At 42.6% G+C, this 15,501-nt stretch overlaps 2 protein-coding genes across 2 annotated transcripts; both read right to left on the bottom strand.

The window, feature by feature from the left end:
- Nucleotides 1-3,348: 3,348 nt before the first annotated feature.
- On the bottom strand, nt 3,349-4,275 carry LOC119411438 (olfactory receptor 10A3-like). Its single transcript, XM_037678387.1, has one exon. The coding sequence runs from the start codon at nt 4,273-4,275 to the stop codon at nt 3,349-3,351; it is 927 nt and encodes a 308-aa protein (XP_037534315.1).
- Nucleotides 4,276-9,970: 5,695 nt separating this feature from the next.
- LOC119411437 (olfactory receptor 142-like) lies at nt 9,971-10,900 on the bottom strand. Its single transcript, XM_037678386.1, has one exon. The coding sequence runs from the start codon at nt 10,898-10,900 to the stop codon at nt 9,971-9,973; it is 930 nt and encodes a 309-aa protein (XP_037534314.1).
- Nucleotides 10,901-15,501: the final 4,601 nt, after the last annotated feature.

The following is a 15,501-nucleotide window of genomic DNA, read 5'->3' as shown; positions in this document are numbered from 1 at the left end:
AAAAAAAAAAAAAGTATTTTTATAAATGTTGGCCAACTGAAAAGTATGAACATAAAGTATGAGCATGTACAGCATCAATACTTAGTTGTTGCTCCTTTTGCCTGGATTACTGCAGCAATGCGGCGTGGCATTTAGTCGATCAGTCTGTGTCTCTGTTCAGGTGTTATGAGAGCCCAGGTTGTTCTGATAGTGGCCTTCGGCTCTTCTGAATTGTTGGCTCTGGTGTATCACATCTTCCTCTTCACAATAACTCATGGAGTTTCTATGGGGTTAAGGTCAAACGAGTTTTCTGGTCAATTAAGAACAGGGATACCGTGGTCTTTAAACCAGGTACTGGTAGCTTTGGCACTGTGTGCAGGTGCCAAGCTCTGTTGGAAAATGAAATCTGCATCTCCATAAAGTCGGTCAGCAGCAGGAAACAGGAAGTCTCTAAAACTTCCTGGTAGATGCTGCGTTGACCTTGGACCTCAGAAAACACAGTGGACCAACACCAGCCGATGGAGGAGTTCAAGTATCTTGGGGTCTTGTTCATGAATGAGGGAAAAATGGAGCGTGAGATAGATAGGCGGATAGGTGCAGCATCTGCAGTGAAGCAGGCGCTGTACAGGTCTGTTGTGGTGAAGAGAGAGCTGAGTCAAAAGGCGAAGCTCTCAATTTACCGATTGATCTACATTCCTACACTCATCTATGGTCATGAGGGTTGTGAACAAGATCTCGGATACAAGTGGCCGAAATGAGTTTTCTCCGCAGGGTGTCTGGGCTCTCCCTTAGAGACAGGGTGAGAAGCTCGATCATCCGGGAGGGACTCAGAGTAGAGCCGCTGCTTCTCCACGTTGAGAGGAGCCAGTTGTGGTGGCTCGGGCCTCTGGTTAGGATTCCTCCTAGATGCCTCCCTGGTGAGGTGTTCTGGGCACGTTCCACCGGGAGGAGGCCCAGAGGAAGACCCAGGACACGCTGGAGGGACTATGTTTCTCGGCTGGCCTGGGAACGTCTTGGGATTCCCCCGGAGGAGCTGGCCCAAGTGGCTGGGGAGAGGGAAGTCTGGGCCTCCCTACTTAGGTTACTACCCCTGCGACCCGATCCCGTATAAGCGGAAGAAAATGGATGGATGGATGGATGGATGGATGGATGGATGGACGGACGGACAAAAACAAAAGTAGAAACGTTTCGTCTTTCATTCGAAAGACTTCCTCAGTCTGAGGAGCTGTATTCAGCTCAGTCTTATAATTAGCACCTTCTCATAGTGGATCAACCAATTTGCTGCTGACAACCAAAACCAGCTGCTCACATGATCAAGGCTGTCCGCAGCAAACTGGTTGATCCACTCTGAGAAGATGCTATTTATAAGACTGAGCTAAATACAGCACCTCAGACTGAGGAAGTCTTTCGGATGAAAGACGAAACGTTTCTACATTTGTTTTGCTTTGTTTTGATTTTTAAATGTCAGAGGACTAGACTTAACTTTTTTAGATTTCTCTACCTGGATTATTGAGCATGCATCAGGATTTTCATCAGAGAATATAACTTTGGACCACTCAGCAGCAGTCCAGACCTTTTTATCTTGAGAAACTTCTGACGCTGACTCTTGTTCAAGAGTGGCTTGACACAAGGAATGTGACAGCTGAAACCCATGTCTTGCATACATCTGTGCTTGGTGGTTCTTGAAGCTCTGACTCCAGCAGCAGTCCACTCTTTGTGAATCTCCCCCACATTTTGAAATGGGTTTTGTTTCACCATCCTCTCCAGGGTGCGGTTATCCCTGTTGCTTGTACACTTTTTCTACCACATCTTTTCCTTCCCTTCTCTTCTCTATTAATTTGCTTGGACACAGAGCTCTGTGAACAGCCAGCCTCTTTAGCAATGACCTCATGTGTCCTGCCCTCTATGTGCAAGGTGTCAATGGTCGTCTTTTGGACTCTGTCAAGTCAGCAGTCTTCTCCATGATTGTGTAGCTACAGAACTAGACTGAGACCATTTAAAGGCCTTTGCAGGTGTTTTGAGTTAATCAGCTGATTAGAGTGTGGTACCAGGTGTCTTCAATATTGATCCTTTTCACAATATTCTAATTTTCTGACATACTGAATTTGGGGTTTTCATTAGTTGTCAGTTATAATCATCAACATTAAAAGAAATAAACATTAGAAATACATCAGTCTGAGTGTAATGAATGAATATAATATACGTTTCACTTTTTGAATGGAGTTATTGAAATAAATCAACTTTTTCATGATGTTCTAATTTTATGACCAGCACCTGTATGTGAAGTATATGAGGAGAGAAACACGGTGATTAAACTTAGCTACTTTGTTTATCCACCTTCCAGCCTTACAGTGGGATCTCTCAAATCCACCTGAAATTCTCTGGATTATTTTCAGTACAAGTTGCGTAGAAGAAATCTGACGAGTCAATTTGGAAATGGTAAGAATTAGAAAAATTAAACATCAATAAAGCAATCGTAAATACAAGTATTCATTTTCCTTTCAAAATTCTAGTAAGTCACAATTATATATCTAACAAAATGACTTGACTGTATTGACTATAAATGACTATATTTGTCAAACCAAAATTCAGAACTAGTCTAAAGGGAAGGTCTACCTCAATCCAAGGAGTTGGATTGTGGAATGGTCTAGAGAGTGATGTTAAAAATGCCAAGTCAATGTGCACATTTAAGAAAAAGATCAAAGCTGAATTGTTAAAAAAAAAAAGAAGTAGCTTAGTGTGTGTTTTGTATTAGAATTAGAAAAATTAGAGTTATTCATTTTGTTCTGTTACTTGAAAATTATGATTGAACTAATTGTTTGAAAAAAGGGGCAGATATAATAAGATTTTTTCTTCCTTCTGCTGCCTTTCATTTTAAATCTCTTGTATCTTTTTATATTGTTATGGAATTGTTTTGTACTTTTAAAATGAATAAACTTTATACCATACCGTACTTAATCCTTATGCACAAATTTATGCTTTAATACGTCAAAGTGGGATCCTTAATTTTCCACTAATAAAAGGAGCAATCAGTTTGGTGTTATACATTTTATCATAATCAGCAAACTATATATTTTTTACTTCTTTGCATGAACATGGTTTTTTGTTCTGTTCAAAAATGTGAAAATATCAAAAAAATGTTGAAAATTCACAACATTTTTTTTGTGTTATAATGTCATCCCCACTCTCTAACAATCTCAAACTGGCCCATGGTCCATCAGTTGATAACCACTGCTGCAGCAGGTTTGTGACCCCGGACACATTTTATTAAGTGAGCAAAAAGGGCAGCATTGACTCTTTTGATGTTTGTAGCTCTTCTGACATCTAGTTTAGGCACTGATCGTAAAAATTAGATACAACATGATTAAATTATTTCCTTTTAATCAAAAACAGACTTTTCCATATGCAACGGATTTTGGACAACGTCAGACCATATATCAAAGGGTTAATAAGTGGCTGACACATCAGGAAGTACAAGGATAAAACTATTCGTACAATAATGGGAATGTTGCTAACGTTAAACCTGCTCTGCAGAATTTCAAAACAAACTCCACAGAAGTAGTTGAGCAGAGAGGCGAGGTGAGGCGTGCACGTGTTCACTGCTTTCTGTCGGGTCTGCTCCGATCCAGAGAAACACACTTTAAGAATCCTGATGTACGTGTAAAGGATGAGAATAACAGGAATAAAGGTGCAGACCACAGTACCAACTAGTCCATAAACATTATTGACTGTAGTATCAGAGCAGGCCAGTTTAACAATAGAGTAGTTGTCGCAGTAAACTTTGTTAATGATGTTTCCACACAGCTGCAGAGAGAAACCCAACAACATCGTGGAAAGAAATCCAAGAAGTGCAGCTAACCACGACACTGCTATGAAAACTGTTACTTTCTTCACTGTCATTAGAGTGTTATACTGTAGGGGATGACAAATGGCAAAATATCTGTCGTAAGACATGACCGCTAAGATATAAAATTCTACCGTTCCATAGGTATGAATACAATAAATCTGCAGGAAGCAAAATGGAGCAGCAATAATGTGAATATTAGAGAGAATCTGGACGAGCAGGAACGGAAACAAGCCTGTACTTCCGTACAGCTCATTCACAAACAGGCTGCACAGGAACATGTACATGGGTTCATGCAGACTCCTGTTCACACAGATGACCACGATCAGCAGAACGTTAGAGCAGATGATGAAAACATATAAAGACATTACAACAAAAAAACAGACATATTTCAACAGTTTGGTATCCATGTGGGCACTAAGAATAAAATACAAAATCTGTGTTGAATTCATTCCTGTTTGCTGCAAAAAGTATTTCTTTCAGGATGTTTTAAACTTAATTCAAACAGTGATATGTACAAAAGCTGGCGTCAATATAAAAAAACTATGTCAATTAATTAAAAAAGAAACTTAAATAGAGATGAAGCCCTCAAACGTATCACTGTGTGTACGTCAGGACATTCAGGTGAAATCTGCAGTGCGTGCACAGACTGAACAGTTACTGGACCTCTGCTGCTTTTCAACCTTTTTCTTTTCTCCCAGGAAAACTGATGACATAATCAGACTTTCTGTCGTTGTTGATCACATTATTGTTTTGAATTTCTAAACCCAAATGCTCACTCACAAGTTCATTAACAAGGTATAGGCACTAACTTGTGCATCCACTAACTAGATTCTCTGCTGCCTTACGTTGACATAAATAATGATGTGTTGTCATATGTTGGTGAAACTGGCTCTCTGAATTTAACCCATCACACTTGGGGTACACTCGGGTGGAGCAGTGGGCAGCTATTGGGAACGTCCGGGGAGCAGTTGGGGATAGGGTGTCCTGCTCAAAGACAACACGAGATGTGCAATGACTGGGAACTGAACCTGGGACTTTCGGGTCCTGAGTCAGTGGCCCCATTAACACAAAGAGGTTAACTATATTTTTTCTCTCTGTACTCTGGTGAAGACAGACATGTCTCCCGGTGCCACCCCCCCCCCCTACACACACACACACACACACTTCCCTGCTTGCACTCTTTCATCCTGTGGTGAACCTTAAAGAGCCTCTTTTGTTTCCTGCATACTTCCTAATTGGAAGGATCAGCTGGTCTCTCAACAAAATTGATCAACTTCTCCCGACAGGAGTCAGGGTCAGGAGGACCCTCTTACCTCGATGGAAACAAATTGGATTCATGGTGACAACTGGATTTTGCTGTTTGGGTTGGTGAAGTCTGGATTGTCTACAAATTTGTGTGGATGTGTTTGAAGCTCGGCAGCACTCAGACTGAATTATGTGGAGCTGCGTCAGAGAGCTGGATGGAACAGCTGTGATCAGGACTGTGGACTTTCTAGCAGCACATGAAGGTGGAAATAATCTTGGAGAAGCTGTGAGCTCAACTTTAAAGGATCAATTCGGCTGTTTTGGAGTTTCCATCAGAGGAGTATATACCAGCAAGACTTTAAAAGGCAGAAACAACAATTCACGAGTTCTGCCTGACCCAAACTGTGCCCTTGAGCTGGACTTATCTCAACTCTTCCTGGAATGTTTAGAAAAAACAAAGATGCTTTGTCTGTCTCCTCACCCCTCCCTTCCCCAAGGCCGTGGACATGTGACAGAACCTCAACCGAGCTGATGATAAATAACACCTCTTATCTGGACAACGGCTGAGGGGGAGCTCTGGACTATGCTACGACTTCCCCTTAAAATTCAATGTTTTCACCGCCTATATGTTCATGTATAACGTCTGTTTATGTTGCTTTGCTGTGGTAGGTTTTTTGACGCCTCAAATTGTGCCCTGTCTAGGACACGGAGTGAGAGATCTTTTTTTATAACGTCTCTCCTCATGTTTTCTTTCCTTTTCTCATCTAAGCAAAATATTATTCTGAATAAGAATAAGAGGGCCGTGCTAATTAATAGCCGCAGCTTCGTGCACTCCGCCTATCTTTCGGACGACTGTACGTACATATTCTCGTTGTATCTCGGTGCAATGCCAATAAAGTTTATTTATTCTGATTCTGATTCTGAAGCTCAATGGGATTTACCTGTCTAAATAAAGGTTGAATGAATTTCAGTACTGGAACATTTGCTACCACTCAACAGCCTGAGTAAGCACTTTTATAAGAAAATCACTAACTTGCCAGTTTCTTACGGCGCCTTCTCCACTGCTGCCGTCATCTGTCCTGGAACCCTCTACTTCCTCTCCAAGCCTACAAGACAACCACAACACAGTAAGACCGAACTGTCAGTTCATTTGGGTATTACAAACTTGTGTTTGATACATAATAAGAACCTTCCCTCCTGTAAGCACAGAGGGCCAACCCTCCCAGTCACTGGAGAAAATTTCAAAATCAAGGTTCAAGGTTCTTTATAGTCATTCGCACCACATCTGGTACATGAGGTGGAACAAAATTGTGTACACAGAGTCCCAGTTACATCCACCAATAGCAAAAATAGAAATTGTAAAAGAAACAGTAATAAGGATCTAAGATATAAACTAAGAAATGCGCTAAAATAAGTCAAATTGGTATTGTGCAAGTGAGAGTGAGATGGTTTATCCTATGCCTTGAAAACTAAAAACACCAAAAACCAAGTCTTGGTCACCAGGAACTTGCTTGTCAAAGCAACACAATGGATGATAAGAACATCCGTACGTTGGTTCAAAAGTGCCATGATTTGCTCAACAAAGCTCAGTAGGTCATCTTTACAGTTTATTTTTTTCCTGAGGCATTTCATCCTTCATCCAAAGGACTTCTTCAGTCTGAGAAGCCACAAGCAAACTGGACTCCCACAAGCAACACACTCCCATAGTGGAAAAACCAGTTCGCTGGTGATAAGATGGTTTCTGGGGCCCACCCTCTCCCCCATCAACTCCTCTGAGGCAGCCATGCCAAAATGTTTCAAAACACCAAAGTTCATGCCAGGTTCAAATCCAACAATGTTCAGTCAGGTCATCTGGATGTTTTCTTTTTCTTGGCATCATGCCACTTTGGCATGGCTGCCTCAGAGGAGTTGACGGGGGAGAGGGCGGGCCCCAGAATTCATCTCATCACTAGAAAACTGTTTTTTCCGCTATGAGAGTATGGTGCTTGTGGAACTCGTTTGTTTGTAGCTCCTCGGACCGAAGAAGTCCTTTGGATGAAGGACGAAACGTATCAGCAAAAAAAAGAAAAAGAAACCGTCCAGATGACCTGACTGAACATTGTTGGATTTGAACCTGGATTACTGAGCATGAACCTTGGTGTCATGATTTGTTGTTTTAATGTTGAACCCACGTGCAGGCAGACACGGAGACTCCAAGGTAAAAATAAAAATTGTATTTATTTAAACAAATAAACAAAACAAAAAGCTGATGGTGCAGCAAAACTCATGAATGATGAGATGGAGCAAATGATGGAGGAACAGACATGAAAGGCTTTGACACACTTGCTTTTATGATTAATGAACTTTAGTGAAAATACATTGTGACATATTTGTCACAGCCTAGCAGAATGATTTCCTGAACCCTTTGACAGGACGCATTGAAATAAACATCTAGTGTCTTAAAATGTCTGAATCGCTGCTAGGTGGGAACCTGAGAGGTGGGAATGCTAAGCTCCTCTTCTATCCTTTACCAGAATGTGTCATTTAGCTAAACACTGTGTCGTAAACAATAAGTTTTAGTAAATAAATAAAAAAACACTACAACTTTAAAAACATTTGCTGAAGTACACATTTAGAATGAGTTGTAAATTTTACATCACACTCAGACTAACAGTGTTCTAGAAGAAGCTGCTAGAGGCTGAAGGCTGATGTGGGTGAGGGGTGACAGGAAGGCTGGGGGGCAGTTTTCAAGGTCTGAAACTCAAAATAAGAAACTAATCTGTTTACATCCATCCATCCATCATCTTCCTCTTGTTCTGGACTCAGGTTTCAGGGGCAGCATCTTTATCAAGGAGGTCCAGACATCTCTCTCCACAGCCTCTTCCAGTTCTTCTGGGAGGACTCCAAGGCGTTCCCAGACCAACAGAGAGACATAGTCTCTCCAGCGTGTCCTGGGTCTTCCCCAGGATCTCCTCCCAGTTAGACATGCCTGAAGCACCTCCCTAGGGAGGTGCCCAGGGAGCATCCTTACCAGATGTCTGAACCACCTCAACTGGCTACTCTGGATGTGGAGGAGCAGCGGTTCTACTCTGAGTCTCTCCTGATAACTGAACTTATCACCCTGTCTCCAAGGGAGAGTCCAGCTACCCTGCAGAGGAAACTCGTTTAGACCTCCTGGATCCATGATCTCATTCTTTCAGTCTCTACCCAGAGTTCATGACCAGAGGTGAGGGGAGGAACGTAGACTGACCGGTAAACAGAGAGCTTTGTCTTACAGTTCAGCTCTCTCTTCACCACAATGGACCGGCACAGAGTCGACAATGCTGCAGACGCTGCACCAATCTGTCAATCTCATGCTCCATTCTTTCCTCACTCATGAACAAAACCCAAAGATACTTGAACTCCTCCACTTGAGGCAGAACCTCACCCTCGACCTGAAGAGAACAATCCACCCTTTTCCGACTGAGGACCATGTCCTCAGATTTGGAGGTGCTGATTCTCATTCCAGCTGCTTCAGCTGAAGATCACGGCATGATGATGCCAACAGGACCACATCATCTGCAAAGAGTAGAGATGGAATCCTGAGACCACCAAACTGGACTCCCTCCACCCCCTGACTGCACAGAGAAATTCTGTCCATAAAAGTTATGAACAGAGTCAGAGACAACATGCAGCTCTGGAGGAGTCCAACTCTCACCCTGGAGGGTCCAACTCATTACCAGCAATGAGAACCAAACTCTTGTACCGCTTGTTGAGGGAATGAACAGCCTGTAACAACAGACCCCCAATCCCATTCTCATGGAGCACCCCCCACAGTGTACCCCGAGGAACACAGTCTAATGTCTTCTCCAAGTCCACAAAACACATGTAGACAGGATGGACAGACTCCCATGACCCCTCAAGGACCCTAGTGAGGGTAAAGAGCTGGTCCAGTGTTCCATGGGCAGGATGGAACCACATTGTTCCTCCTGAATCTGAGGTTCGACCAACAATTAGACTAATTTCTCCAGTACCCCTGAATAGACTTTACCAGGGAGACTAAGAAGAGTGATGTCCTGTAATTGGAGCACACCCTCTGGTTCCCCTTCTTGAAGAGAAGAACCACCAGCCAGTCTGACAATCCAGTGACACTGCCCCCGATGTCCATGTGATGTTGGAAAGGCGTGTCAACCAAAACAACCCAACAACATCCAGAGCCTTAAGGAAATCAGGACGGATCTCATCCACCCCCAGAACACCTTGAAATCATTTTGTTGAGTCCAGTGATGTCTGGGTTTATGGATCTGTTGGATGGATGGGTGGATGGATGGGTGGATGAATAGATGGATAGATGGGTGGGTGGGTGGGTGGATGAATGGATGGATGGATGGATGGATGGATGGATGGATGGATGCATGGATGGATGGATGGATTTTTTCTTTCTTCCCAATTTTCTTCAGGCCTGTTTTAAGGGGCACAGCTCTGAAATAAACTGAAGCACCAGCTTCTTCTGACTAATTTCTTTCTTTTTCAGACTTCAACTGTGTCGAGTGAATGCCTTAAAGTTGTAACGTTATCCACAAGGCAGTTAGTTTGTGAGGAAGTAAAACTGTTAGAGGTGCATCGTCCTGTGGAAGTTTTAAAAAAAGCTGTAAAATAAATTAAGTTTATTCACAGCTCTCTCCTTTTTGCTCAAAATCCGTCATCAGTCAATGTACAGTCAAAGGTTGAAGACAATAGTTTTGAATGATCACAGTCAAATAAAATTTAAACAAGGAAAAGAAAGCCCGGATTATTTTTTGTTTTGTCCTGTTAAAAACCTAAAACTGAAAGTCTTTCATTTTCACGTGAGGTGCAACTGAAAAAGTTTTTGTTTAAATGCATTCATTGAAAAACATCATAAATGTGCGACACACCAGACAGGCTCGGTTTGGGAGGACTTCACAATTTCCCCCGAACAAAGTGTTTACTGAAGCTTCGTATCTTCGACAGGTTGAGTCCATAAACCAGAGGGGTGAAGAGCGGCTGACACGTCAGGAAATATAACGATAAAATAACTCTCAAAATGTGGGGAACATGGCTCATGTCAAACCTGCTCTGAAATACATCAAAGAAGAAACCAAAGGAGAAGTTGATCACAGAAACCAGGTGAGGTGTGCAGGTACTGACAGCTTTCTGACGGGTCTGTTTGGATCCAGAAAAACTCACTTTGAGGATTTTAATGTAAGTGTAGAGAATCAACACGATCATACCCAGGATTACTGTAAACATATAGGCTATTCCCATGTATTTGCTGGTTGGGACGTACGAGCAGGACAGTTTAACGATAGAGAAGCTATCACAGTAAACTTTGTCAATGATGTTTCCACAGAGCTCCGTGTAAACATTGGACATGATGCCAAGAACTGATTCAGCAAGTGGGAACAACCAGGTCAGCGTGATGAGCTTCACGATCTTTGAAGGCGTCATCAGTGAGTGATACTGCAGAGGGTGACAGATGGCGAGGTACCTGTCGTAAGACATGACCACCAAGTTACAGAATTCAATATGAACGTACGTGTAAACACAGTAAATCTGCAGGAAACAAAACGGAGCAGAAACCGTGTGAAGGTCGGACAGAATCTGAGTCAGCAGCAGAGGGAACAAGCCTGAGCTTCCGTACAGCTCATTCACAAACAGGCTGCACAGAAACATGTACATGGGTTCATGAAGACTCTTGTTCACACAGATGACCACGATCAGCAGAACGTTGCAGCCAACGATCAGAACATACAGAGCCAATATAACAACAAAATACAAGTAATTCACAACGCCTGAGTCAAAGTAGGCAGACAGAGTGAAAAATAAAACCTTAGAGGAGTTTATCGTCATCCTCTGTCAGTTTAACATCAGTAATTATTTCACATGTTAGTCTGGAGCAAGAACAGTTGAAGAACAACAGAGCTGAGTTTTTTTTCAAGGTTCAGATAAGTCGACGAGCAGCTTCCTCTCTGTTTGACCATCAGTTGCTGTGATGTTTGTCGTGGACAGACTGTTTTAATCTTACCTCAGCTGCAGCACGACTCAAACTGATGACCAGACTGAAGTCAGACCAATTTATAGCTGCTGAGAGTAAAAAAACAACAATCAGCATCAAATCAGCGGGAGACGAATGAGTCGTCACGGTTGTTTCCACAAACAGGAAGAACATTCACGGTCCTAACAGATGTCCAGATTATCGTCTACATCCAAACTGATGTTTGAAGATATCAATGTCGTTTTTGTCTGAACCATCCAACAAGTTTAATTTTATAAACACAAAAGGCATTTTGGACTTTTGTAATAATCTAACCTATAACTCCACAGCACTGAAACTGCTCTACTGAAGGTTTTTAATGACATCTTCCTATCCACAGACGCAGGTGAATCTGTGTTGCTTGTCCTATTGGACCTCACATCTGCTTTTGACACCATCGACCATGAGATCCTCATCTCTAGGTTAGAACAGTGGGTGGGCATCACGGGGTCAGCCCTCAATTGGTTCAGATCCTACCTCTCTGACAGAACCTTTTGTGTCAACATCAAAGATTTTAGTTCAGCATCGGCAGCGCTTAAATGTGGCGTACCGCAGGGGTCCATCCTCGGTCCCCTTCTATTTTCTTTATACCTGCTGCCACTAGGTGCTATTTTCCGGAAACACAACATACCCGTTCACTTCTATGCCGGTTACTGTCAAATTTACTTCCCCCCTAAGACACAATGGTGCACGCTCTATTCACCCTCTGCTTGACTGCCTGGCTGATATCAGAGACTGGATGGCTTTACATTTCTTAAGTTTCAGTGAGAAGAAATCTGAAGTCATGTTGTTTCCTCCCAATGGCACAATCATCAACCACTGCATCGACCTCTCTGCTTTAGCCCCGTTAGAGAAACAAAGAGTCACTAATCTGGGAGTGATAATGGACTCTTTCTTAAAACTTAACAGTCACGTAAACATGATTGTTAAATCCTAATTTTTCCAGCTAAGGCGGCTGTTTAAGCTGAAGCCCATATTGTCCAAAAATAACCTGGAGACAGTAATACATGCATTCATAACATCTAGGCTCGATTACTGCAACTCGCTCCTGTTTGGTATCAGTCAGACCTCCATTGCACGACTGCAACTGGTCCAAAATGCGGCAGTCTGATTTTTAACCAGTACAGGCAAAAGAGAGCATATTACACCAGTTTTGGCCTCCCTGCACTGGCTACCAGTTCACCTTTGAATCCAGTTAAAAATACTTTTGTATGTCTATAAATCACTGAACAGTTCTGCCCCCTCCTATCTCACTGATCTGCTGCAGCCATATGTCCCACCGCATTCCCTGAGGTCAGCAGACCAGTTGCTTCTCACAGTTCCAGGAACTCGTCTTAAGCGCAGAGGTGACAGGACCTTCTCTGTAGCAGGACCAAGACTTTGGAACGAGTTACCTCTGCTTGTCAGGCAGGCCCCCTCCCTCACTGTTTTTAAACCCCGCTTAAAAACCCACTATTATTCCCTGGCTTTCAACACTATGATCTGTGCTGAACCTGTATGCATCACACTGTGTTAGTCATTATGTTATCATGTTATGTTGCTGTGTGCTTTACCTGCTTGTTTCTGTTTGTACATCACTTTGGTTGGCCCCGTCGCTGTTTAAAGTACTTTATAAATAAAATGGTATGGTATGGTATAACAAAAATAAAATCCAAGTTTGAAAAGTTTATAAAATGTTCATTTTTAAAGACCAAGTCAAAACCCTTCCCGCAGAATCACCACCTTATTGTGATTAAGTTAGTCCTCTTTGAGACCGAGGGGAACCCTCAGGGCCTTCTACACCTTCAGAGAAGGCCCAAGAAATCAGCAGCTGTGTATCCAGGCAGAAACATGTTCGAAGGAAAATGTTCATTGGTTAGGACTTCATTAGGAGAGAAGGTACAGCTCAATCCAAAGATCTGGAGGAGTTTGTTTAGTCAATCATAATGTTGATGTACAGTGGGTCGGACCAACACATGTGGAGCTGTCTTCAGGGAGATATGGCTCCTGTCCTGCTGTGATCGTTAGTTGTTTGTGGCCAAAGAAGCTATGATGGACATGAACAATGTGGCTAGCTTGTTAACATCACCTTTTTCAAGGCGATCTTTTACAGAGATCAAGATTTTATTCCAAAGAGGAAGATCAAGTCCCAAAGTGGAACTGACAGAAAATAAAATGCGGTAAAAGATGAACTGGACCTGGATGATTGTTTTAAATCATTTTCAGACAACTGATAATAGATAAATTGTATTCTTGGAGCCGCTTATTTTATTTCGCTAAAGACAAATTATCATAAAAGTTGGATTTGTTAATCTGATGATGAAGTCAGCTCAGCAGCACATTTCTGCAAGCCATGGTGAAGTTAAAAAGTGTCGGGACACCAGGCTGGATTTTCAGCTGGACGAGTACCACCACAACCAGACTCTGGTCAATATTAAGATCAAGAGTACAGATACTGAACAACTTCTTAGTGCTGATGTGTTTCTGGGAACGCAGCAGGACATAAGGAAGGGAATAAAATTGTTGCACTTCTCTTTATTTTTGTCTTTGACAATGTGAAGATTTCTTAAAAATATAGATTAGACACCTTGTACTCTGAAATTGCACAGGGAGAGGAGAACCAGACGTGTGTGAAAATGCTTACAACTTCCCAGCTAACCATTTTGGTGTTGTAGATCTTCCCATTTTATCATAGGGGTCTCCTATTTGCAATTTTGAGCTGCAGAAGAGAATATTAGGACTCTGCTGTTGCACCAAACAGCAGTTCAGATTACCTGGTCTCTGCAGTCTCTAGAGAGCATCCTGGAAAGGGTACCACCTGAGGATTTTGTTGGTCTCATGGGGAACTTTTATGACCTAGGACAAAGACAAGAGTGACCTGGAGGAGATTTATTGAGAGGAATGTTGTCTCTGATCTGAACCTGAGCAGTGATTTGTTATTAGACTTGTGTTAGGCATGGGTGGTCCAAAACAACCTCTATGTTTTAGCATAGGGATACCCTTAAGTACATTTTGTACCAGACCACTGTAGTGAGAGAGCCGAGAGACACCACCTAAGGCCTAAGGTTGATGATCTACAGATCTATGTCTTGGACATCTGAGTGAAGAAAGAGGCAGAGCTGTCAACTGATCACCACCTGGTGGTGGGAAAGGCCGCCAGACAAACTCAGTAAACCCAAACGTTTAGTAATGATGGATTGGGAATGTCTGGCAGAAGCACCTTTCCATGAGATCTTCTGCTCACACCTCCTGGAGTACTTTGACATATAGTGAGGATGGTCATGGCTAAGATATTCAAATTGTCTTAATTCAAGACCTCTATTGCAAATGCAGCTTCAGGGATTTGGGGCCAGATGGTGTATATCTACATCTTGTTAACTTTTGGGGTCAGCCCAGTTCACCATAGCCACCAGAGCTAAATTCCTTAACACAGTGGTTATCAAATTGGGGTTTGGACTCTGGTTATGGTAAACTCAGTGGAGGTCTTGAGACATGTAATGGCAATGATAATTTTTATTATGAACCTAGACTGAAAGACTGAAAGAATGAGATCCTACCTCTGCATGGTAGCTGGACTCTCCCTTAGAGACAGGGCGAGAAGTTCAGTTATCAGGAGAGACTCAGAGTAGAACCTCTGCTCCTCCACATCCAGAGGAGACAGTTGAGGAGGTTTGGGCCCTGGGCACCTCCCTAGGGAGGTGCTTCAGTCATGTCCGACTGGGAGGAGACCCCGGGGAAGACCCAGGACACGCTGGAGAGACTATGTCTCTCAATTGTCCTGAGAACACCTTGGAGTCCTCCCAGAAGATGGTAAATGGGCTGTACTTATATAGCGCCTTTCTATCTTATTTCAAGATACTCAAAGTGCTTTACTCTACAATCTGTGTCCTCATTTACCCATTCATACAGCACTCTACTAGATCTCTACAAAGCTAATTGAACAAATCATTCTAAAGAGACTAATCAGTGATTTAAATCACATTCATACACTGATGGAACACACATCAGAGGTTATGAGGTGTTTAGTGTCTTGCCCAGGGACACTTCGACATGTGACTGCTGGTGGATTCGAACCCCCAACTCTCGCATTGGAGGACGACAGCTCTAACCACTCAGCCACAGCTGCCCCTCAAGAAGAGCTGGAAGAGGCTGTGGAGAGAGATGTCTGGACCTCCCCGCTCAAGATGCTGCCCCCGAGACCTGAGTCCAGAACAAGAGGATGATGATGGATGGATGGATGGATTATAAACTTTAGGGCAAATTTGACATATTTCATCCAGCAGTACTGGGGGTCACTAGTCTTAGCCAAATGCTAAAATGTTTGGGAAGCACTGCCTTAGCAGACACATAAATGGCTATAAGTCAGCTGATCTATACACACACACACACACATCTATATATATATATATATATATATATATATATATATATATATATA

The sequence above is a fragment of the Nematolebias whitei genome, chromosome 6 (assembly GCF_014905685.2).
Source record: "Nematolebias whitei isolate Nwh7 chromosome 6, NemWhi1, whole genome shotgun sequence".
NCBI classification, from domain to species: domain Eukaryota; kingdom Metazoa; phylum Chordata; class Actinopteri; order Cyprinodontiformes; family Rivulidae; genus Nematolebias; species Nematolebias whitei.
Note: the sequence above shows the minus strand (reverse complement) of the source record. Positions and strands in the feature narration are given on the sequence as shown.